Source organism: Vombatus ursinus, unplaced genomic scaffold (assembly GCF_900497805.2).
Source record: "Vombatus ursinus unplaced genomic scaffold, bare-nosed wombat genome assembly UNPS02000749.1, whole genome shotgun sequence".
Lineage (NCBI taxonomy): Eukaryota > Metazoa > Chordata > Mammalia > Diprotodontia > Vombatidae > Vombatus > Vombatus ursinus.
In genome coordinates, this window is record NW_020940527.1 from 12196801 (window position 1) to 12223048 (window position 26248).

At 42.0% G+C, this 26248-nt stretch overlaps 1 protein-coding gene across 2 annotated transcripts in view; it reads left to right on the forward strand.

Moving 5' to 3' along the window:
- The first annotated feature begins 751 nt into the window (after positions 1-751).
- RET (ret proto-oncogene) overlaps positions 752-26248 on the forward strand; it is a 161395-nt gene continuing 135898 nt past the window's right edge. For both annotated transcript variants that reach the window (XM_027857596.1, XM_027857613.1), the window contains exon 1: positions 752-815. In XM_027857596.1, the coding sequence (XP_027713397.1) occupies positions 770-815 (46 nt within the window). In that variant the 5' untranslated portion in view covers positions 752-769. The remainder of the gene's footprint in view (positions 816-26248) is intronic.

The window sequence follows — 26248 nt, forward strand, 5'->3', positions numbered from 1 at the left end:
CTCCCCCCCCCTTCTGGAAAGTTGCGCTGCTAGCGCCGCGCTGAGCGCTGAGCTGAGCGAGAGGGACCTTCCCCGAGGCCGAACCACAACCCCTCGGGAGCGAGCCCTTACGGGAAATGTAGTGAAGGGGGCAGGCTGAGCGTGTAGCGTGGGGGAATATGGGGAGCCCTCCGCACCAGGAGAAAAAGATCTAGAGAACCGCACACCCGGGGCAGGAGCGGAGGCAGCTCTACCAAGAACCTCCTAGCTGCAGGTTCACACCCTTCTCCTCCCTCCGCGGGTGTGTGTGTGTGTGTGTGTGTGTGTGTGTGTGTGTGTGTGTGTCTGTGTGTGTGTCTGTGTGTGTGTGTGTGTCTGTGTGTGTCCGCCCCGCTCCCCCCTCCCCGCCCCTCCCTCCCCTATTCTCTCTCCCCTCCCTCTCGATCTCGCTCTCTCCCTCTCTCCTCCTCCTGGCCGTATCGCCACAGTTCCCTGAGACCAGAAGAGAGAGCGCACCTCCCAGCAGATCCGCACTCTCCCCCGACTATGGGGCAGCCGGGCTGAGGCTGCCCAGACAGACCGTGCAGCAGCAGCAACAGTCGCAGCTGCTGCAACAGCCAGCCAGCCACCCAGCGCGGAGACCCGCAGGCGGCCAGCGGCGCCTCTCGGAGGACGGGCGCCCCGAGCCTCGGCCAGCCAGCGCCTTGCCCGCCTGTGCCCGCGGGACGCACGCGTGCCCCGCTCCCTCGCTAGTTCGCTCTGCCCTTGCATTTACTGGCGGGGGAAAACGATGTCTCCCCCTGGGGGACTCGCGGGGCTCCTTCTCCTTTGTGAAGGTGAGTAGTGTTCAGTTCAGTCCAGGAAGTTTTGTCTGGTTCGTGAGACCCCAGACGTGGGAAGTGGGGGTGGGAGAAGGATGGGAAAGGAAAAGATAAACTAGATGCTAATAATGCTGATATTTCGCTCCACTATTTCAGCTTCGAAAGTAAGTTAGAACAGATGTGTATTCGCTTGCCCGTAAATTTATGGAGTGGAGCAGATGGATATTAAAGTGTGTTTCTATTTTAAGGTTGTGAAAGATGATTTTTCTTCCCCCCCCCCCCGGTTTTAATATCAGCGAAGTAAATTGAGTTTAAGCTAATAAACGAAAAAGACTGAAAGATGAAAAGTTACTGGCTTGTAACATTGACGAGGTTTACCACAGCTGTTAGGTTTCCAATGCAAACAGAAAATCATTGTATTTCTCTTATCTCCATATGGACATGTTTTGCTAACGTGTTTTTCTGATGTTCACGCGAATAAATCAGAATTGTAGTGTTGAGTTTTTTTTTTCCTCCTCTTCTTCCCCAAGGAACTTTTCTCAGACCCCTTTGGAGCCATCAGAGAATGGGGCATTTTTTGAGGGGGAGGGGAGTCCCTTTCTGGAAAAAACGTTGTGGTGGTTGATCAAAAAGTGGGGAGAGGCGTGTGAGGTAAATGAGGTGTTTAGGCTTTCTCGTTCTCTGTTCTAGCTTGTGATGTTTCATATATGATTAGAGTCATCACAGCTGGGAAAGGGTTAGTCAGTTATGTATTTCCTATTTTGAAAAGTGACCGATTTTTCCTTAGAAGCAGAGGACCTGCTTCCTTAAGCTAAGAGGACCTACAGAACTGAGGTGGGGGGGGGGTGCCGGCGGAGAGAAGAGGGAGGAAGAGAAAATGCGGGATGTCAGGTTTTAATGTACATAATAAGGAAATCCTGCCCTACTTTACAGCTCTATCAAATGTCTTGATGGTTGTTTGAAAATTGTATCCTTTTCCTTGGTTGGCATTAGAAAACATGTATATTTCAGGATTACTGTATTGCCTGCATATACTTTTTGTCACAGTTGAATTTTCTTTCCTTCCCACCCTACTAGGCATTTTTTCTGTGAGTTAATTTTAAAGTATATTTTGTACTTGGCCCAGGTAAGATTAAATGTGAAGATACTTGACATATTGAAAATGTTTGTGCTTTTATGAATCATATTTACTCTTTGAAATCTTTGTTCTCTTCAGCTGTCATTTCCTTTTTTTTCTGGGTCAGTAAACTAATTCTTCAGATAGACATTTATTTCTGATGGCAAGTCTTAGCAAAGGAGGTTGGGGGGAGAGGTGCTGCTGTTCATTTTAATTTGGTTTTCTTTCATGGTTTTTACTACCAGCTGAAAAAAAAAATGACTAAAAGAACCTGAAAGCAAACCTTTTTGCATGTATTTCCCAGAAAACTGCATTGAGCCAACTTGTAGGCTTTTCAGCATAGCTTTAACTTCCTATGCCAGGGAATATCTGTTCTTCTTCAACTGAAACACCATCACTTGTTTATTCTAATCTGTTAAGATCACAACTTGCTTCCTAACATCAAGGCTTCACCTGAAGAGAAAGAATCTGTTTCCTCAGTAAGGTTAAGGAAATTGGGAATATTAAGCTGTAAAAATCCAGAAGTGATCTTAATGACTCCTGCTTGATTCAGGAGGACCATGGAGAATTTATGAAATGATTCTTCCTTAAGTGTTAACTATCCTAAGCTAATTCTGTATAGTACTAAACTTGAACCTCAGATGTCTGCTTGCCTGAGTTTACCAATTGTAGAATCATTGGCCTTAGGGCCCATGACCTTCAGAGACGTTCTGATTCAGCAAACCCTACCTAAATAATCTCCTTTGGGCATCCATTATGGTATCTAATAACTCCTTCACTATGAAGAATTTCTTTTTGCTGTCATGACCTCAGGCCCAAGTGTTGCAAGCAGAATTTTATTGCCTTCTGTTTTCGTCTCAGTGGAGATAAAGGGCTCACCTTCTGTAAAGGCCCTTTAACTGCTCCCCCCTTTTCCTTTCCAAGACCTTTTGGTTGCCCTTCCACCCTTCTCTGCTCTAAACATCCCAGTGTCCTTATTAGTGAGGGAGTGAGACTTCTGTCACCTTATTTTACAGCCCTGGTTCTAGAGAAAGATACCCTTCACCCTTATCATTGATTCAGACTGGCTTCTTACTACTAGCAAATAGCCCAGCTTTGAATGAGGACTTAGGGGAGAAAGGTTCGAAGACAGATCCCCCGCAGCGGGTGGAGTCCTGTTCTTAGGAAGAGAAATTGCCCTTAGAGCTGATGAGAGGTAGGATCTCTGCTTGCCAAGGGGGAATAAGAGGAGAAAGAAATAAGTATTGTAAGATTTTCCTCATAGCCTTTTCCCAATGACAGCCTGTCTTCACCCTAAAATGTGTGTGTATTAAAAAAGCTCAGCTTGCTCTTATGAGCTTAGAAACTTTATTCATTTGTAATCTTTGCTTTTCCTCTTAGATGCTCCACCCATCCCTATCCCCACTAGGTGAACAAGAAAAGAGACTGAGATTTCATCTTTTTTTTTTTTTTTAGTTCCCCTAAATGTTTCTTAATGGACCCATGCTACAAGAGCTGAGGAATGCAAAACTCCTTTCCAAACCCCAGGGGACTTTAGCAGGGAGACTTGGGGCTTAGGGTCAGAGCCTAAGCACAGGCAAAAGAAGCAAGGAACTTGCTTGCCAGGGTTTGGCCTTTGACTGACAAAAGGAGGAAAGACAGGCTGAGCATTTTAAAGCATCAGAGTAAACAGGGATGTTTTTAAAGATCTCTTTTGACCCTGGGTGGGCAACTTTGTATTCACAGAGGTTGTATGTGTATTCTCAGCAAGGGCATCAGCAGGAGAAATTATTCTTCTGGGAACTGATTGTTGATGGGAGAACCCAGAGGGGCTTCCTCTCTGACCATCTAAATGTGTCAGTGATGCCTGGGGTTTGAGGAGTTCGCCAGCAGAGGACAGGCTGGGTCCTCTAGGAGAGCAAACCCTGATGGCTTCAGGCTGCTTAGCTCTGCATCCTCATCTTTCTTGAGCTGCCTTCTCCCAAGAAATCACCCAGTCATTGACTTTGATCTGTTTTGATTTTTCAAGGTTACACACACACACACACACACACACACACACACACACACACACACCCATGACTATAAACTGTCTTTACAAAACTCCATTCTCACCCACACAGACTCCTTCACTAGCTAAAATACAAACACATTTATTTGCTTCTTTCCTTTCCCATCCCAGCTTTGCTAGCTCAAGAAAGATTCCCTCAGTTTCCTGGTCAGGCAAGGTTGCAAAGATCAAAGCAGAATGAATCTTGCTTCAAAACTGAGATGGGGGCAGGGGCTGTGATGTTTTACTTGGCAGTGTATATGTGAGCCTCTGCCCCTGTAGGGAATCAGGGTTTTCCAGGGAGATGTTGTTTCTCTTGTTTACATTATGATAGGACATAGTCTAGGAGTAGAGGACCGAGGAGGTGGAGAAAGAATATGGGCCTCCCTTTTTCCACTACCACTCTCATCCCAACCTGAGAGGGGTGGATTTTTCAGCTCTTTGAATCCCTGCTGTATTGGGATGGAGGAGTTAGAGTAAAGCCTTCCCATCCCTCAGAGTTACTGAGAAGCTTGGGAACTGGTTGGTTTAAAGAGGCCTTACAGACCTGAGGTTAATTAGAGTCTCTCTGAGAAATGAGTTTCCTTGAGGGAGGAATAATAGAGCCTTCAAAACTTTGGATTTTAAGGCTCAGCCACAGAGAATGGGTCATTACCACACAGACTCTGTATCTGCTCACTTTTCAAGAACCTCAAGGCCTGGACTTAAAGTTCCTAAAATGGAAAATCAACAGTTCTCCCTTTCTGGAGCTTGGATGAAATTGGGTGTGAGTGAGAAAGTGAAGTGGGTGGTTCCCTTCCCATCCTTGCTAGACCCAAGATCATAGCTTTAGAAATGGAAGGGGTGTCAGAGGTCATCTCTTCCTACCTCATCAATCTATAGGAGAGGAAACTGAGGCCCAGAGTGGAGGAGGGACTTGCCCAAGGTCACGAAGGTAACAAGTGGCAGAATCCAGACTTAAAAGGAAAGATGACTTTTAAGGCAATGTTTTTCCCAGTGTGCTGAACTGCCTCCATCCTTGTAACAAATTCCTGCATCCTCCTGTAAACCCAAGGAATCTCTAGAACCCATCTACAGCCAGGGAGGAGATGAGAACAAAATATCTGCTTGTTGTTGATGTGTTTTTAGGCCGGGGCAGGACAAAGAAGGGGGAAGTGTGATTGGTAGAAAGCCACCAAGTGGATCACAAGGCTTGACTGACCCTTTGTGCTGTCTGAGGATTAAAGTTGAGGGAGGTCTACCACTTCCAGGGCATCTCAGGGCCAAGGGATGTAAACAACTTTGGGGCAGGAGATATGTTTTATCAGAAGCCCAAAACCAGTTTTGGGTACGTGTTTGCTCATCATTGCCAGCTCTCTGGCTCTCTCTCTCTCCTCTCTCTCTGGCTCTCTCTTAGCCTACCTCTGACCCTCCCTTTCCCCTCTTCCTTTTTTTTTTCTTTTCTTTCTCCTCCTCCCCACTCTCTCTTTCTCCTTCCTTCTGTCTCTCTGTGTCTCTCTCTTTTTTTGTCTCTCTTTCCTTTCTCTCCCTCCCTCCTCCTCCCTCAGTCTTTATCTCTCTCTTTCTCTGTCTCTCACCCCACTGACCACCCCCTATCCGCCAGGAGGGTATTGTTTTTCCATTTGGATCCTGACCTGGGGTATCTAGTTCCACTCGATTATAATTCTGTCTCCAAGCTGGCATGGAACATTGGATGTGTCTCCCAATATCCCAGTTAGGGACTTTCCAACATGTTTTTAATCCAGGGACAAAACCTCTTGCCCAAGGCAGCAACAGGCCTGAGCTGTGTTAGCCAATTAGTCCTTTCCACACAGTCCCCAGAGTCTTCCTGGGTGCTTCTTGGTGGGTCATCAGTTGCATGTTTCTGGCTAAGGGTCTTTACCTAGGCCCTTCCCAGAGAAGAAGAGCTAAGATTTAGACATTGGGCCCACCTTACCCATCCCTCTCAATTAGTGTGAGCCCCCACTGGGTACAGAACTGGGGCAGATCTATTCAGAAAAGAGATATGTTTATGGAAAAGTTGTGGGTCAAGAGATGAAAGCCCAAATTCACTTTTTCAGAACATTGTACTAGATATCCCAAAAATCTTACTGCAGTTTTAAGCTATTAAAGCTCAAATAAAACAATTTATTTAAAAACATAAACTACCCCCTAATTTAGAAACATCTTAATTTTTTTTTATTCTTTCACACTTGAGGCTTTTTAAAAAATCTTTTTAAAGGTAGCTGATAATCTGTAAATACAATATGTTATTATCCCTATTTCACAGATGGGGAAATGGAGGCTGAGAGAGGTTAAGTTACTTGTCCAGGGTCACACAGAGCTAGTAAGTGTCAGGTAGCATTTGAACTTAGATCTTTCTGTCTTTAGATGCAGGATTCTGTCTACTTCTCTCACCAGCCACATTCTGCCCTGCTTAAGTCACAGGGTTCTTATAAGGCTGAAATGATATCCTGGACTGGTATGTGAAAACCCTTTTGAAGATACTAATAATTTGCATTTACATAGTATGCTAAGGTTCAAAAAGTGCTTTCTTCACTACCTTAGATGAAATAGGTAGCATAGGAATTATTCTCCTCATTTTATATTTAGGGTGCAGCTACAGCATTGCACATATGGATGCCAAGAGTCAATGAACTTCCTTTGATCTCAGTTTCTTCATTTGTAAAATGAAGGAATTGATGGGCAGCTAGGTGGCACAGTGGATAGAGCACCAGCCCTGGGGTCAGGAGGACCTGAGTTCAAATCTGGCCTCAGACACATAACATTCACTAGCTGTGTGACTCTGGGCAAGTCACTTCACCTCAATTGCCTTTACCAAAAAATAAAATAAAATAAAATAAAATAAAATAAAATAAAATAAAATAAAATAAAATAAAATAAAATAAAATGAAGGAATTGGGCTAGATGGCCTTGGAGGTCCCTTCCAATGCTAGAGCTCTGACCCTATGACCCATCAGTTTGCTTGTGTGGCATTCCTGCAACCAAATGCAGATTGCAGTTCTCTGTAACTTAGATGGAGCTGGAGAGGTGTCTTAGGCAAAATCATTGTTTGCCCAAGGCCAGCCTGGTGACACGTCTCTCCCATTTTAATTAGGTTGGTCCTCAGTCAGCAGACTTTGGAGGCCCATATTCAACATCTTTGTAGCATCTGTCCCAGTTTGTATTCTGGACGCAAGGTCTTGGAGAATTCAAGTGCCACCCTCATGCATTGGAATAGGCGTGGCACAGAGAAAAGAGCATTGGCTTTGGATTCAGAAGGCCTGAGTTCCAATCCTCTCTCTGATGTCTCCTTATTACCTGTGGTGTTCAGTCATTTTAGTTGTGTGCAACTCTTCGTGACCCCGATTGGGGTTTTCTTGGCAAAGATCCTGGAGTGGTTTGCCATTTCTTTCTCTAGCCCATCTTACAGATGAGGAATTGAGGCAAATAGGGTTAAGTGGCTTGCCCAGGATCACGCAGCTAATAAGTGTCCGAGGCTGAATTTGAATTCACGGAGATGTGTTTTCCTGGCTTCACTCTATCTGTTGCACCTCCTAGTAGCCTTTGGACAAAGCACCAAACCTCCTTGGGTGTCAGTTTCATTAGTTATAAAATAAGAGGGTCAGACCAGATGGTCTCTGAGGGCTCTTTCAACTCTAGATCTAAAATCTTTTTTTTTTTTTTGCAGGGGGTGCATTTGGGGTTAAGTGACTTGCCCAGGGTCACACAGCTAGTAAGCGTCAAGTGTTTGCTCTGAGGTCGGTTTGAACTCAGGTCCTCCAGACTTCAGGGCTGGTGCTCTATCCGCTGCGCCACCTAGCTGCCCCTAGATCTAAAATCTTATTACTTTCATTGCATGTTATATACATGTATATTACATATGTGTATATACGCACACAAATGTGTGTGTATATATATAATACATATATATCGGTAGGAATATATCAGGAATATTTATGTATGTATGTATATATGTGTATACACATACATATACACACATATACAAATTATTTCTCCCTGTGACCTGTTCCTAGGAAGGAGAGAGGCTTAGGGATGATACTGCTGATTTATCATCAGGCTTTCTTTTAAGCGTACCTGCAGAGCCTGGTGCTGTGCTGGGAGAAGGGTTTCTGGGTCTGTAAGGCACCCTAATCTCTTCCCTGGAGAAGGCCACCGCAGCAGGGCTAACAAGTTGCCAAGCTGCTGACACATCTTGCATTTCCGGTAATCTGGTGCTATAGATGCTTTATGCAGCAGGGTGTCTTCTGTATCTTTAATGAGCCTGTTACCGGGAAGGCCAAACTGCTGGATGGGATTCTGACTTAAGTTATAGCCGCTGGTTGGCCTGCCTGTTGCTGGCTGATTCAATTTCTTTCTGGGAATGTCTCCGCATCACGTAGGAGGGCCTGGTACTCTCTGTCAGAGCTCATGTGGTGATGAGAGAGGCAGGCAGATTTACTTAATGGGTGGAGGCTGACCCAGCTTTGTGTCGGACTTCCTTTTGGGGCTTCTAAGCTTTCAAGAGGAGACACAATGGCGAGGAAAACGCTGGTGTTTGTGGGATTGTCTGGAGTTAGGGGGAGAGGTTGTGATTGGTTACCTTAGCCATACTTGTCCTGGCATCTTAGAAACAGCCACATTTTTTTAGAACAGCTAGAAAAATTTCCTTTGGAGCAGCCAGGTGGTGCATTAGATAGAACCCTGGGCCTAGAATCAGGAAGACTGATTTTCATGAGTTCAAATCTGACCTTAGACACTAGTTGTGTGACCCTGGGCATGTCCCTTAATCCCTATTTGCCACAGTTTCCTCATCTGTAAATTAACTGGAGAAGAAAACGGCAAACCACTCCAGTATCTTTGCCAAAAAAAAAAACCCAAAAAACCCAAATGGGGTCATGAAGAGTCAGACATGACTGAAACCTGAAGTGACTGAATAACAACAAAAGAAAATTTTTTTTGCCCTCCTTCTTTCCCGGCTTTGTGCCACTCACTCCCTTATTCCCTGCACCAACACACACCTAGTACGTACACAACAGGGTCCTTACCTTTGTCCACCCTATTGCAGATGTTCTGAGTTCTTAAGAAGCAAAACACTAAAGACATATCTGGTCTTAAGGAACTTATACACAGACAGAGTAGGCACCTATGGTGTAGGTGTGCCTGATGCCCCTGCTCCCTAAGAGAACCTTTTTTCCCTGTAGCAAATGTTAGCAGCACCATGAAACATCTGGGGAAACTGAGAGAAAACTGGAAGGCAGGAGCCACTGTCACCTTGAAAACATGCATGTCTCTTCAAGATGCCAAACATAGCAAATTGTTAAAGGATTTCCTTATTTGCTGCTGGTAGAGATGGCAGGAAATCTGAGCAGAGGCCATATCCCTTTACTGGTTCCTTGAACTCTGTTGATCCAATAGGGTACTGACTCATGTTTTTGATCAGACCTTGCTCCCTGCTTTGGACCCCTTTGCTTGGCACCACTTCCTGGCTCTGTGCAATTGACCTAATGCTTCTGCCCTAAGCAAAGACCTTCCAGTTCCAGCCTTTTGCTGAGCTCCATTTCAAGAATGGAGAAACATCAGCACCCCAGCCCAAAGCCCGCCTTGGCCCTTGGGTGGGGAGAATGGCTTCAGAGCAGCACTATAGTGGTGTTGCTTAAGTGGTGCTGGTCAAGCTATTTCTTAAAGGGTTCCTCTACCTGTATGTAGTGAAGGAAGTCCAACCATTAGTGAGTCATTTCTTTAATTATTGCTTTAGTACAGGCTTCTCTTAAAAAAAATAGAAGCATATTTAGATGTAGTATCAAGTCAGATAATAGATATAAAGCACTTGCTGAACTGTAATATACCATATAAATTATTATTATAGAACTTCAGAACTGAAAGTGACATCTAAGCCAAACTCCTTTGTTTTATAGTCAAAGAAATTAAGTGAACTGACTTGAGGTATTGAATTAGGGGCAAAATGACTTTGTAGGTCACTTTCTGGAGACACTGGGCACCTAGTTGGAGATATCATGAAGAAGGGAAAAGATGGAAGAAACAGGCAGAGGAGAGCAGGGGTAGCTAAGAACACACTGCCTGACTTGCCCAGGGTTAATGTCTACATGTGAGTGGAGGTAGGAGAGACCAGGACAGTGATGGGAGATGAGCAAGGTGTGTCGTTGCCCACTCTGCTGGGTTGGCATCAAGGTGCACGGCTCTCCCTGTAGTGTTGGCAGAATCAGTCATTACCGTCCTCATTTGGGCTCTTCTTACAAAATCATAGGCAAGCTAACAGCAGTAGCTTTCCATTACATTTAAAAATCTGCTTGGATTTATTGTTTGGTGACCAACCTTTGTCTTAAAACAATGGGAAAAATAATTGAAATGATCACTACCATGTGCTGTCAAGTTTAAGTTCTCTCTGCTGGGAGGTCTTTGCCCTGGGGGCTTGTTATCTGAACTCAACAATCTGAGAGCACCTAGTTGCCTCACTCCCCCAGTGTGCACTTGAGTGAAGAAGCTACTTTAGACCATTGAAGCTTTCTTGTGTAGTATAAAAAAAATAAAGAAAATAGATGGGGTGGGGAGGGGGGATGTGTGCCCAAAAACAGCTGCTCAGCTCCTGGCAGTCCAGAACATTGTCTTTAGGGTCACTTAGAAACAAGAACATTGTGGATCATTGGTGTCTCAGAAACCTCCTGCCAGAAAGATGCTCAGCTCCTAAGGCACAGAAATGGGGAGGGAGGCAGGGACAGGAAGATCGTACTTCATAGAACAGGCTCTGGAGACCAGACTTTCTCCACCCAGCTGCCTGATGGCCCTTAGCCCAGAGAGGCAGGCCAAGGAAGAGCTAAAAGACAGAAATTGAGCACTTCTCACAGTCCCTGCCCCGTGGTTTTCCTCATTGGCCTGTGTTCTCAAGAGGAACGAGATTCAGACCTCTAGCTCTGTTATGGATGCAGTTACTCATGGTTATGGTTTCTTTCTCCTCTCTCACCCCCATGGTGAGCATGCACCCAGGTTGTCACATTACCGCCAGCTCTCTTTTCACTATTATCTTAAAATTGAAGAATTGTATGTGTGTGTGTGTGTGTGTGTGTTGGTGTCCTCTGCGTTAGCCTAGAGACTATTGCTTGGTTATTGTCCTTCGTACTTGAAATGACGTCACTATGTCACGGTCAAGGTGCAGTGTGTCCTATAGGCAGTGCCAGCATAGTGTTACTGGCCCCAGGAGAAGAAGGGTTAAAATCTATTGTATGACCTTGAGCTTGTAGTAAGAGTGGAAAGAATGCTGGCCTGAGGATCAGGGGGCCCAAATTTTGCTCATGGCTGTTGCTAACCAGCTTTGAGATCATGAACTGCATCTCTCACCCTCCCCGACCTTGCTCACCTGTCATGTGCGGTGGTGGGCCCTGATAATCCCTAGTCTGATTCATACCTGTCCTCTCTCGACCTCAGAACGGGAATGAAGAAAAGTTAATGTGGCCGGTGAGAGTTGGCAGATGGAACCAGATGAAGGCCCTCATATTCACCTTTGTGAATTTAAAGCCAAGTATAAACTACCCTCCTTGCCTACTTGGCTTTTGAGATGAGATGACATAACCGAATAAACTAGGTTTCTACTTCTGCCAAAGAAAAACTTCTTGATGGGGGTAAGTGGGGGAAGCGGCAGGCGGTTTCTCATTTAGGGAACTTTAACAGCCACTTCTCTCTTTTCTACATTGTGGGAATGAATGGTGAAAGTACTTTTCTAGTATCCACATTGCAGTGATCTATTATGGTCACTTGTGACTTTGGGCAAGTCACTTAACCTGTGTGGGTCTCAGTTTCCTAATCTGTCGCTGGAGGTTGGTCAGGCTTGCCTGCCGCCTCTCAGGACTGTGGTCAGCATCCAGTGAGATGTGAAAGGGCTTCCCAAACTGTTAAAAACTGTGCAAGTAATAGCATCAATAATTCCCATTGAGTCACTGTGGTGTCTCCCAGTCTCTGTGTGAATCAGGCCAGCCCAAGTCTGTTTTCTAAGTTTTACTGCCTCCTTTGGTCCGTCCTTTCCCCATTCTTATTTTCTTCCTCTTCTCTTTCCTGGTATGGTACAGTGGAAGGAGCACCAGCTCTGGATGCAGAGGTCCTGGATTCAAATCCTACCTTGGATTCTTGGTGCCTTTGTGACCTTGGGCAGGTGTCCTTGGGTCTGCCTGGGTCTCATTTTTCTCATCGGAAAAATGAGGGGGTTGATCAGGGGTGGAGAACCTTTGGCTTTTTCTAGGTCCTTGGGTACGGCCTTTTGACTGAGTCCAAGTTTTACAGATCAAGTCCTTTTATTGAGGGGATTTGTTCTGTGAAGTTTAGATTCAGTCACAAGGCCACACCCAAGGACCTAGAGGGCTGCATGTGGCCTCGAGGCCGCAGGTTCCCCACCCCTGGACCAGATGATCTCTGAGGTTCCTTTCAGTTCTAGAGCTATAAACCTTAAAGCCTTCTCTTAGATGTCTTACATTCTTTTCTAAGGTCAAATGAAGTGTTTACCTTCCTGAAGGAAGATTGGCATTTTAACATGGATCAAAGGGTAAAATAATGGTGGAATTTGAAATGCTGGGCAATGCCCCTGAAGTCATACTAGGTAGTCATACTGTTTGTGTACGGCTGCTGGGTCCTGCTTAAATCTTTCCCCTCTTCCCAGGATGGTTCCATTGACAACCTAGGCCTTTGTTAGCGTAAGTGGCTTCACACCATTTCCCAGGAAGGAGCTCTGATTACCGGATGGATGTACTGGAAGGCAAATGGTCAGCTGGAGAAAAGCCCAAGAATGAAGCTGATAGTAGGGTGGAGTGATCAGCATACCCCCTAGCAGAAAGGAAATGTGAAAGTTTATTGAACTCATTGTGCTAAATGGTCTTTATTCTTCAGAATTACTTTAGGAATTGAACTAAGTAAATCAGTGTTTCCTTTGTAGGAAGAAAATGGGCTACATTATACCTAATGGTTAGCTAATGGCCTTTTAGCTATGTGTTTAGAAAACTAATTATAAATTATATTTAGCTGTTAAAACTTTGTCCCAGATTGGTGGCATGCCATGACTTAGAGCACAGAATTGGGAGCCAGAAGCCTAGATTTTCTGGCTCCACCAGAGACTCATGTGACTTTAGACAAATGGCTTGCTTAATTGTCCTGGGTCTCAACTTCTGTCTGTGTAAAGTGGGAATGATAACATCTCTCCTTTGTTCCTGAGAGATGATTTAAGACTACCTTACTCCAACTCTTGAGGGAGCCGAGATTTCTTTGATGAGGCCGTCCCCTTCACTACTGCAAATCTCCAACCTTTATGTAGTTTCTATAAGTTGTTATGGCTGAAGAATGCATCCTCTTGAGACCAATCTGATGATGAGCCTCCAAGACTTAGCTGGGTTGGTCCTAAGAATTTACTTAGCTTATTGAAGCCTCAGTTTCCGCCTCTGAAAATTAGTCATGGATTAAGATTATTGTTAAGGTCACTCCTAGTCCCAAAGTCTTCCAATGCTGTGATTTCAGATCATCAGGCCATTTGCCTGTAGATAATACAACTTTGGCAACACTGGTTTGTTTGTTTTAAACACTTCCTGGAAAGGGTGGCTTGAAATTTTCAAGTATTGACTGTCAGTCTAGCAAAGTAGATAGTGCAGTACAATGTGACTTAGTCCCATTAAACAGACTTCTGGGTCCAAAGTGATACCTTTGCTTTCATCATCTTCTGATGAGTATCTGGACCTTCCAGGCTCTCTTCTGTGACTGGAGCCCTACAAGCACATATGCCTCTTATTTAGCTTTCCTGTCTATTTATAAAATACTTCCTTCTCTTTTATGACTTGTTCTGCCTTCCCTCTCCCCCACACACTTTTGTTTCACTCCCAGACCCTGAGTTTTGTTTAGCTAATACTTCCCCCTACACCAATGCCAGAATGCATTAGCATTTCTCTCTTGGTGTGGTGAGAGGAAGGCAAAACTCAACTCCAAGCCACACTGTCACTGCCTAGGATGATTCTGGGGTGGATTTCTTGGGGGATATTAGCTCTTTGAGTTGTCAGAGCTAACATGGTTTTGATGGTGATGATAATAAAAAATAGCTATCATTTATCTAGTCTTAAGGTTTGCAGAGCACTTTACAAAGATCTCATTTGAAGCCTAAAAACAACTCCAAGAAGAAGATGTTATTGTTATTATCTTCATTTTACAGATGAAGAAACTGAGTCAGACTATGGTTAACTGACTTGTCCAGGGTCATACAACCAGGAAGCAACTGATTTGAATTCAGGTCTTCCTGATTCCAGAACCAGTGACTATTCACTGTGCCACCAAAACTGAAGCCCAAAGTAAATGAAGAGCATACAGCTGCCCACCAGTGAGTTCAAGTCATTTGGCTCAGAACTCTGGTTTTCTAATCCCTTCTGAAAGACTTGATGACTACAATTGTTGAGCTGTTATCATTGTGATCATTGAAAGATCTTTTAAGATCAGGAGATGAAGGTAGGCAGGTAGACCTGTTTTTATAAAAAAGGGGGGAAGATAGTGGGGGTATTATGTTTAACGCCTTCTATTCTGGAAAATTCTAGAAAATATTATTAAAAGGCATGGCCTGGGAATAGTTAAAAATGGAAACAAGTGAAAATGAAGAGTCACCAGGGCTTCATCAAGAACAGATGTGATTAATTACACTCATTTGCTTCTTTGGCAAGGGAGAGTAAGTCAAAAAAATGTTGTAGACAACATACACCTGGAATTTAGCAAAACATTGGATTTGACAAAGGCATTTAGTTAATTGTTGTGATCAGAATGGAGAAAGATGGGGGAGATAGACCAGTTAAGCAAATTCATAACTGGTTGAATGATGGGACCCCATGAGCAGTCATTAAGGGAAGTCTCAGATGGAGTTCTCCAGCTGCATCATCCATCCTGAACTGGTTCACATTTTTGCAGTATTAGTGTCTTGGAAGAAGGCATAGACGTCATGTTTATCAGATTTGTAGATGACACAAAGATGAAGATAAAGTTCAGATAAAGAAGGTGGGATGCGTAAAGAACATGTTCCATGAAAGAGTCAGGATCCAAAAAAATCTCAGTAGGTTATAAAAATCTGAAATAGGATTTCGTGAAGACAAATATAAAATCCTGTACTTGGGCGTAAGATGGGATAGGCAAACCAGCACCATTTCTTGTGAACAAGAATTGGGGATTTTGTAAGATCATTGATTTTGAGTTGGAAGGGACCTTAGGGGGGATGATCTAGCCCAGCCTTCTCATTTTACACATGAGGAAACTGAGGCTCGGAAAATTTCAGCAACTTGCCCAAAGCTACACAACTGTCGGTATGCAGTCAGGAATTGAATTTCCTTTCAGTATGTTTACAAAGCCTTGATGTTTCTGTGTTTGTATACTTGGGTGTAGGGGCCCATCTCCAGTCATTCTGATCTATATCTCACCACTGGACCCAGATGGCTCTGGAGAAGAAAGTGAGGCTGGTCACTTTGCACAGCCCTCCCTCACTTAAATTCAATTCACACTCAAGTCAACACATTATCCTGATGATGTCATGGGTCCTCTTCGAGAACGATGGACAAACAACAACAACCTGGGTGTAGACATACACACACCGTGTGGATCAGACTATATCAGTGTGAAATTGCCTGCATCTTAGTTTCTCTATTTTGTTTTTGAGTCATTCATTTGTGTCCAAATCTTTGTGATACCATGGACCATACAATCTGTGGGGTTTTCTTGGCAGAGATCCCAGAGTGGTTTGCCATTTCCTTCTCCAGTGGATTAAGGCAAACAGAGGTTAAATGACTTGCTCACAGTCACCCAGGTACTAAGTGTCTGAGAAGATTTGAACTGAGCTTTTCCTGATTTCAGGCTCAGGGCTCTATCCATTGAGCCACCTAGCTGTCTCTCTAATTATACAGACATGCAGATTGTCCCCTCTTCTGTATTCTGCCATTTTGGGAGGTTTATCTAAGGTAAATAGCATTTCATTTTTATCTAACCTGATTGTAGAGTCTCTCTACTACCTGCATTATTAACCTGTAGCAACTGGATCAGAAATACAACTCTGAATTTACACAGATTCATGGAGGCCAGGGAGAGGAAGACCTCTAACTAAGGAGCAATATGGCTCTTATTTTCACCCAAGGTTTCCTTTGGGGGCACCAGAATTTGACTTGCTTTGTCCCCACCTACAACTAGATCTCCCCCTACAATAGGAAAAGAGCCTTTAGTTTCCATGGAGGCATTCAGGCTAACAAGACACTGAAAAGTTCAGTCAAACAAAAATGAAGTCATTTAAGCCCATAAATAGTTAATGTGATTCATCTTTCCTCTCTGATCAGTCTGCCTTCTGTAACTACCTATGTACAGTCTTCCAGACTTGGGGTCCTACAGTGGATTCTCCCCCTTTGGGGGATTCTCACCTGCCCATATAACACACATTATCAATGAAGTACTACATCTGGCCTAGATTTCAACCTCTGCCTTGGTTCTGGTTGCCGGAGTTGCTAGCTTTGAATCATATTTTGGTTTGGTTCAAGCAGACCATCTCCTGTGACTTGGCCACTGTTTCTTGCTCAGGTTCCCACAGGTCCGAGACAGGTACTGGAAATACTCACTCCAGCTGCCGTTCATTGCAGCTCCTGGAGGAGAGCTGTGTGGTGGTGCAGGCCTCCTTCCAGTATTTCTGGGTATCTCTTCTTTTTTTCTTTCTCCATCCCTGAAACCCCTTTATAACCCCTTTTAAAATTCTAAACCCAAGAGTATGGTAACTCAGATTAGGTTTGAAGCAGGCAAGTGGTATGGTGGGTAGAGAGCTGAACCTGGGGTCAAAAAAACCCAAATTCAAAGCCTGCTTCATACACTTACTAAATGTGTGACCCTGGGCAAGTCACTTAACCCCTCTGAGCCTTGATTACCTCATCTGTAAAATAGAGGACTTGATGGCCTCCAGAGTTCCTATCAGTTCTAAATTATGTCCCTTTGATTTTATGAACTTCGCTCTCAACGTTGTATCAGCTCCTCAACAAGAATTCAGGAGGACTTGGTCCCACCTTGTCGAAGAGCTGACTTTGTCCTAGGTATTTAGCGCGTTGTTCAGGAGCCATTGGAAGACAGAGTCTCTTCCAGGGGCATATCGGACCTATCTGCTATGTTGTTTTTATTGTTTGTCCTTCGTTCTCAAAGAGAACCAGTGACATCATGAACAGGATGTCTTGACTTGCACGTGAATTGGATTTAAGTGAGGCAGAGTCGCAGAGTCATCAGCCTCACTCTCTCTCCAGAGTCATTGAAGTCCAGTGGCAAGACAAAAGTCAAGATGACAGGTGATGGCCTGGGTTGTGGTGGGTGACCTTGGCCTTTCTAAACTAAAGTCTTTCCCAGACCTCAGTTTGCTTGAGGCAATGCCCTTTCTATGAGATGCCTTATTGTCTCATTCCTAGACCCTGATTTAAACTTATTCCTAATTGGAGCTGCAGATTCATAGAATTTTAGCACTAGAAGGGACTCTTATGCCTAGTTTACTAAAAAAGAAACAGGGTTGAAAATCAGGATTCTAGTCTGTCTTCCGCTAGAGTGGTTTAGAGTGTATGCCAATCTGGGGTTAAGGGGCTGAGAGAGAATCTCAGTCTCAGTGTCTCTGGGCCAAGTGGGTATGGTTCATCTCTTGTCTAGGGTTGCTGACTACCTCTTGTCTAGGGGTAATAGCTTCAGACTTAGAGCTGCCTGTCTCCAGCAGGGAAGATAAAGCAGGATGGAAGGCTTATAGACACTGAATAAGAATTGGAGCTCACCTTGGCATTTTCTGTTTGCTAGTGCCATAGACTCTCTCTGCATTCTCAGTCTGTTTGCCTTGACAGCTTGGTCTCGTGGACCTGCCTGACCTTTCTTGCATTTCAAATAACTCCTTTGCCCTTGACCTTCCTGCTTTTCTTGATCCTTAGTGTCTACCTGAGCCTTGCAGATTTTTGTATTCCATTGAGCCATCCCATTTATAATACCCTAAGGGTCTTTCCCCTGCCTGGGCAGATGCTTGTTCCTGGTCTCATTTGATCAGCTCTGTCCAGCTGTCTCCCATGCCCTCACTTGTCGGGAGATTATGGAATCTAGGCTAAGGTTCTAGTGACTTTTGTATAAAGTTTTCTGACTTTTCTAAAATCCAAACTTGAAAGGAATGAATGAATGAATGAATGAATGAATGAATGAAAAAGCTTTTAAGCCTTTCCGCTGTGCCAAAATATGTGTTAAATGTTGGAAATACAGATAGATAATGAGATCATCCCTGCTCTTAAGGAGCTCACATTCTAATGAGGGAGATTACACATCTGGAGTGTGCTGCAGCTAGGATAATAGTAAAACCTGATGGCCCAGATGTGGAGTAACCCAGTTTGGCCGTAGTGTAGAACTCATCTAAGTCCAGTGGCAAGACAAGTCAAGACATCGCTCTCATGACGTCATTGGTTCTCTTTGATTGGTAAAACCATATCCATTTTTTATATTAAACTGTTTGACATTGTGAAGGACTTTGGTGACAAGAACTTTGCCTTTCAGTACTTTCGTAGCAGTGATGACATAGCACCAGTGAGTATAGTCTTCTTTGGTGTTGCTGCCCTGGAAGATGGTGGTAGACTGGAGACAAGGCCAGGTGCTTGGAGACATTTGCTACTCCCGAGGCTGTTGGGCTGTGTCCATTGGATTCTGAGAAGAGTAGTGACTGTGGTTTGCCCAACCTCCCTCATGCACCCCCAGGAAGAAAGAACATGGGGGTGGGGCAGGAAGAAAGGGAAAGGGAGAACAAAGCCTCTTATATTCTTATTAGGCTAATGGACACTTTTCTTTTCACATGCATGTCTCTTTGGGGTAGATGGCAGATGAGGGGATATTATTGCAAAAATTTTAGTGATATGTAAGCTTATTTTAAGGGCAGTATCTCACTTTTTTCGTCTCCATCTATTTTTAAAATTTTTTTATTAATTTATTTTGATTTATCAGTTATCACTTCCATAAGCTTTTGTGTTTTAAATTTCCCCCCCCTCCTTCACCCCTTCCCTCCCCAAGACGGCATGCAATCTCATATAGGTTATACATGTAAATTCCTATTAAACATATTTTCACATTAGTGATATTGTAAGGAAGAATTAGAACCAATAGGAGGAACCACAAGCAAGAGGAAACAAAACAAAACAGAAGAAAAAATAGCAAATAGTATGCTTCGATTTTTTTTTGGATATGGATAGCATTTTCCATCATGAGACCTTTGGAGATCCTTGCATTGCTGAGAAGGGCTAAGTCTAACAATGTTAGTCATCTCACAATGTGGCTGTTACTGTGTACAATGTTCTACTGGTTCTGCTCACTTCACTCAGCATCAGTCCATACAGGTCTTTCCACGTTTTTCTGAAGTCTGTCTGCTCATCATTTCTCATAGCACAATAGTATTCCATTACATTCATACACCACAACTTGTTCATCCCTTCCCCAGTTGATGGACATTCCCTCAACTGCCAATTCTTTGCTACCACAAAAAGCTGCTATAAATATTTTTGTACATGCGGGTCCTTTTTCCATTTTTATGATCTCTTTGGGATACAGCCCTAGAAGTGCTATTGCTGGATCAAAGGGTATGCACATTTTTATAGCCCTTTGGGCATAGTTCCAAATTGCTCTCCAAAATGATTGGATTATTTCACAATTCCACCAACAATGCATTAGTGTTCCAATTTTCCCACATCTTCTCCAGCATTTATCATTTTCCTATTTTGTCATGTTGGCCAATCTGATAGGTGTGATGTGGTAGCTCAGAGTTGTTTTGATTTGCATTTCTCTAGTCAATAGTGATTTAGAGCATTTTTTTCTTGTGACTATAGATGGCTTTAATTTCTTCGTCTGAGAACTGCCTGTTCATATCCTTTGACCATATATCAATTGGGGAATGACTTATATTCTTATAAATTTGACATAATTCTCTATATATTTTTAAAATGAGGCTCTTATCAAAGACACTGGTTGTAAAAATTATTTCCCAATTTTCTACTTTCCTCTAATCTTGTTTGCATTGGTTTTGTTTGTGCAAAAACTTTTCAGTTTAATGTAATCAAAGTTATCCATTTTGCATTTCATAATGTTCTTTATCTCCTGTTTGGTCATGAATTCTTCTGTTCTCCATAAATCTGATAGGTAAACTATTCTTTGCTCTCCCAGTTTTCTTATAGTATCAGTCTTTATATTTAAATCATGAACCCATTTTGACTTTATTTTGGTATATGGTGTAAGATTCTGGTCTAAGCCTAGTTTCTGCCATATTCTTTTCCAATTTCCCTAGCAGTTTTTATCAAAATAGTGAGTTCTTATCCCAGAAGCTGGGGTCTTTGGGTTTATCAAACAGTAGATTACTGTAGTCATTGACTACTGTGTCTTGTGTACCTAACCAATTCTGCTGATCCACCATTCTGTTTCTTAGCCAGTACCAAGTAGTTTTGATGATTGCTGCTTTATAATACAATTTAAGAACTGGAATGGCTAGGCCACCTTCCCCTGCATTTCTTTTCATTAGTCCCCTTGATATTCTGGAACTTTTGTTATTCCAAATGAATCTTGTTATTATTTTTTATAGTTCTATAAAATACTTTTTGATAGTTTGATTAGTATGGCACTGAATAAACAAATTAGCTTAGGTAGAATTTTCATTTTTATTATATTAGCTTGGCCTACCCATGAGCAATTGATGTTTTTCCAGTTATTTATATTTGACTTTATTTGTGTGAAAAGTGTTTTGTAATTGTGTTCATATAGTTCCTTGGTTTATTTTGGTAGGTAAACTCCTAAATATTTTGTAATGTGTACAGTAACTTTAAATGGAATTTCTCTTTCTGTCTCTTGCTGTTGGACTTTGTTGGTAATATGTAGAAGCGCCAGTGATTTATGTGGGTTTATTTTATAGCCTGCAACTTTGCTAAAGTCGTTTATTATTTCAAGTAGTTTTTTATTTGATTCTCTAGGATTCTCTAAGTATGTCGTCATATCACCTGAAAAGAGTGATAGCTTTGTTTCTTCTTTGCCTGTTCGAATACCTTCAATTTCTTTTTTTCTCTTATTGCTAAAGCTAACATTTCCAGTATGATATTGAACAACAGTGGTGATAATGGACATCCTTGTTTTCACCCCTGATCTTATTGGAAATGCTTCTAGCTTGTCCCCATTGCATATGATGTTTGCTGAAGGTTTTAGGTAGGTGCTATTTATTATTTTGAGGAAGACTCCACTTATTCCTAAGCTCTCTAGTGTTTTTAATAGGAATGGGTGTTGTATTTTGTCAGAAGCTTTTTATATCTATTGAGATATCATGTGGTTTCTGCTAGTTTTATTGTAATATGATCAATTATGTTGATAGTTTTATTAATATTGAACCAGCCCTGCATTCCTGGTATAAATCCTACCTGGCCATAGTGTATTATTCTTGTGATAAGTTGCTGTAATTTATTTGCTAATACTTTATTTAAAATTTTTGCATCTATATTCATTAGGGAAATTGGTCTATAATTTTCTTTCTCTGTTTTGACTCTTCCTGATTTAGGTATCAACACCATATTTGTATCATAAAAAGATTTTGGTAAGACTCTTCAACTATTTTCCCAAATAGTTTGTATAGTATTGGAATTAATTGTTTTTTATATGTTTGATAGAATTTGCTTGTAAATCCATCTGGCCCTGGAGATTTTTTCTTAGGGAATTCACCAATGGCTTGTTCAAATTTCTTTTTTTGAGATGGGGTTATTTAAGTGTTTTACTTCCTCTTCTGTTAATCTGTGCAATTTATATTTTTGTAAATATTCACCTATTTCACTAAGATCGTCAAATTTATTGGTATACAGTTGGGCAAAATAGGTCCTAATTATTGTTTAATTTCCTCTTCCTTGGTGGTGGATTCATACTTTTCATTTTTGATACTGGTAATTTGGTTTTCTTCTTTCTTTTTTTAAATTCTTTTTTTAATTAACCAAATTTAAATTAACCAAAAGTTTATCTATTTTATTGGTTTTTTAATAAAGCCAGTCTTAGTTTTATTTATTAGTTCAATAGTTTTCTTAATTTCAATTTTCTTAATTTCTCCTTTGGTATTCAGTATTTCTAATTTGGTGTTTAATTGAGAATTTTTAATTTGTTCTTTTTCTAGTTTTTTTTTAGTTGCATGCCCAATTCATTGGTCTCCTCTTTCTCTATTTTATTCATGTAAGCATTTAGAGATATCAAACTTCCCCTAAGAACTGCTTTTGCTGCATCTCTTAAGTTTTGGTATGTTGTCTCATTATTGTCATTCTCTTGAATGAAGTAATTGATTGTTTCTATGATTTGTTTTTTGACTCATTCATTTTTTAGGATTAGATTATTTAGTTTCCAATTATTTTTAGTCTATCTTTCCATGGCCCTTTATTACATATAATTTATATTGCATCATGATCTGAAAAGGATGCATTTAATATTTCTGCCTTTCTGCATTGGATTGTGAGGTTTTTATGCCCTAGTACATGGTCAATTTTTGTGTATGTGCTGTGTACCACTGAGAAAAAGTATATTCCTTTCTATCCTTATTCAGTTTTTTCCAGAGGTCTACCATACCTAACTTTTCTAATATTCTATTCACCTCCTTAACTTCTTTCTTGTTTATTTTGTGGTTAGATTTGTCTAGTTCAGAGAGAGGGAGGCTGAGGTCCCCCACTAGTATAGTTTTGCTGTCTGTTTCTTCCTGTAACTCCCAGAACTTCTCATCTAAGAATTTGGATGCTGTACCATTTGGCACTTATATGTTTAGTAATGATATTACTTCATTGTCTATGGTGCCTTTTAGCAGGATGTAGTTTCCTTCCTTATTTCTTTTGATAAGATCTATTTTTGCTTTTGCTTTGTCTGAGATCAAGATTCCTACTCCTGCCTTTTTTACTTCAGCTGAAGCATAATATATTCTACCCCAGCCTTTTACCTTTACCCTGTGTATGTCCCTCCATTTCAAATGTGTTTCCTGTAAACAACATATTGTAGGATTATGGTTTTTAATCCATTCTGCTATCCTCTTCCATTTTATGGGAGAGTTCATCCCATTCACATTCACAGTTATGATTACTATCTGTGTCTTTCTCTCCATCCAATTTCCCCCCCCAATTTATGCTTTTCTTTCTCCTTTCTCCCTTTCCCTCCTTACTAGTGTTTTGCTTTTGACCACTGCCTCCCTCAGTCCTGCCTCCCTTCTATTAGCCCCCTCCTTTTTCCTCCTCTTTACTCTTACTACTTCTTCCCTCCCTTCTATATCCCCTCCCTTTTCTTTCCCCCTTTCCTTCCTACAATTTAGATTTCTATACCTAACTGCTTATGTTATTCCCTCCTTGAGCCAAATCTGATGAGAGTAAGGTTCAAACAATGCTCATCTCCCTCCCTTCTTTCCCTCTGCTATAAATGGTTTTTGTGCCTTTTCCTGTAATATAGTTTACCTTTGTCTGCCTCCTCCTTTCTTTTTCTCCCAGTATATTCTCTTAATTAGATCATATTAATCCACTTACTTAGATCCATTTAACCCACTTGATTAGATTTTTTTTTATCATTACATCAAAGTCAACTTATATCCACCCCCTCTATGTGTAATATGGTGTAATAACAATACTGTTCTCAAGAGTTACAAGTGTCATCTTCCCTTCTAGGGATGTAAACAGTTTACCTTTATTAATAACATGTTGTTGTTTTTTTCTGTCCCATTTACCTTTTTATGTCTCTCTTGAGTCTTGTATTTGAAGATCAAACTTTCTGTTGAGCTCTGGTCTTTTTTTAGGAGAGTTTGGAAGTCCATCTCCTCCCCTGAAAGATTTTGCTCATTTTTGCTGGGTGGTTGATCCTTGGTTGTAATCCAAGTTCCTTTGCCTTATGGAATATCGTATTCCATACCCTACAATCTTTTAATGTAGAAGCTGCAAGGTCCTGCGTAATCCTGACTGTGGTTCCAAGATATTTAAATTGTTTCTTTCTGGCTGCTTGCAGTATTTTCTGTTTGACCTGGTAATTTTGGAATTTGGCTACTATATTTCTTGGAGTTTTCAATTTGGGATCTCTTTCAAGAAGTGATGATTGGTGAATTCTTTCTATGGCTATTTTACTCTCTCGTTCTAGGACCTCAGGGCAGTTTTCTTTGATGATCTCCTAAAAGATACTGTCCAGGCTCTTTTTTTCATCATGATTTTCAGATAGAGCAATAATTTTTAAATTGTGTCTCCTGGATCTATTTTCCAGGTCAGTTGTTTTATTAATGAGATATTTTATATTTTCATTTATTTTTTCATTCTTTTGTTTCTATTTGACTGATTCTCGCTCTGTCATAGAGTCATTAGCTTCCATTTGCCCAATTCTATTTTTTAACACATTGTTTTCTTCTATTAGATTTTGTACCTCCTTTTCCATTTGGCCCATTTTATTTTTTTAAGGAATTCTTCTCCTCAGTGAGTTTTTGTGTCTCCTTTTCTGTTTGACCAATTCTGCTTTTTTTTTTTTTTAAGTGAGGCAGTCAGGGTTAAGTGACTTGCCCAAGGCCGCACACAGCTAGTACGTGTCAAGTGTTTGGTCTGAGGCCAGATTTGAACTCAGGTCCTCCTGACTTCAGGGCTGGTGCTCTATCCACTGCGCCCCAATTCTGCTTTTTAAGGAGTTGTTTTCTTCAGTTAATTTTTGTCCTTCCTTTTCCAAGCTGTTGTCTCTGGCTTTCATACCACTCATTTCTTTTCCCAGTTTTTCCTCTACTTCTCTTATTTGACTGTTAAAGTCCTTCTTGAGCTCTTAACAAAGATTTTTGGGCTTCAGACCAATTCATATTCCCTTTTGAGGTTCCAGATGTGGGTTTGTTGACAATATTGCCATCTTCAGAATTTCTGCATTGATCTTCACTGTTCCCATAATAAGAATCTTTAGTACGTTTCTTTTTGCTCATGGTGTTTGCTTATTTCCTGGCCTTTAACAAAATTGAGCTCTCCTGCTGGGGAGCAGGGGAAACTGATCCAAGCTTCTTGTGTTGGGAGCCGGGGGCCTGCTCACTGGCTTTGTGTGCTGAGGCCTCAACTTCAGGCATTTGGAGGGTATAGGGTTCTGGCAGCTTACCTGGTGTTGGGCTGGAATCAGCAACACTGGAACTCTAGGGGTAGGATTGGGTAGTCTGGCCCCTGGAGGTTGCCTGCTCATCTGGGCCTTTCCTTTCCCTCCTTTCACTTTCTTTGGCTCCTTTCAGATGGATATTTTGTTGCTGTGGGATGTTTCTCTACCTAGGGCTTTCCCCCTTGGAGCGCTTCCCAGAGTTTTGCTGAGGCACTGGGAGACTTGGCTGCAGTAGAATACCAAGGCACGTGGTGATTTTCTAAGCCTGTTTCTACTGGTTCCCCTGCTTGTACTGAGGCACTCAGGAGTCCTTGTGTTGGTGTTTGCCTGCTCCACCACGTGGGGTTCAGGATCTCTCCTTGGTATGCTGAGATGGAGCTTTCCACTAGCTTGCTGGGATTGCTGCACCCCATCTTTCTGCTGGTTCAGCTGTTCCAGGGTTTTTCCTGGGGCGATATTTTCTGGGCTTTCAGAGGTTGATAAGGGACTGTTAAGAGCAACTTACTTCTTACTCCGCCATCTTGGAATGTCCCTCTGAACACAAAATTAACAATTATTTCCCTTATCTCGTCACATTGTATGTTCTGCATGGTTTGGGCCTCAAAGTGGAAGGGTAGAATGCCAGCCAATCATGAGGCCAACCAGCTTCATGCTTCTGTCTGGGAAGCTTGAACTTCATGGTTAAATAACATTGACCAGGAAGAAGAAAATAGGATGAGCTTTTCTAACTGAGTGAGATCAGTTAACCAGAAAGCATTTTTTTTAGCATAGTTCTGGAGGATACAAAGAAAAAAGTAATGAAATTGTTTCAGCCCTAGGAGCTAAATTCTACCAGAGAACTATCAATGTTGATAGATTAGTAAATATAGGATACATGTGAAATAAATACACAGTAATTAGAAGGGGACACTAACAGCCAGGGCAGTTAAGAAAAATCGATTAATCATGGTTGTACTTGAAATGAACCTACCAGGGAAGTAGGAGTTTCCAAGGGTCACAGGTAAGAAGGGAACATTACAGGTATGAGGGATCGCCCGTTCAGAAATGTGGAGGCAAGAGATGGAATATAGTATACTAGAAGCAAGTGGACCAGTTTGGTTGGACAGGTGGGCTGAGGCCAGTCTTTCAAAAACTTTAATTGCTAAATATTTTACATAAAGTCAAATGGCGAATGGTGTTGAGCAGAGGGGTGACATGAAC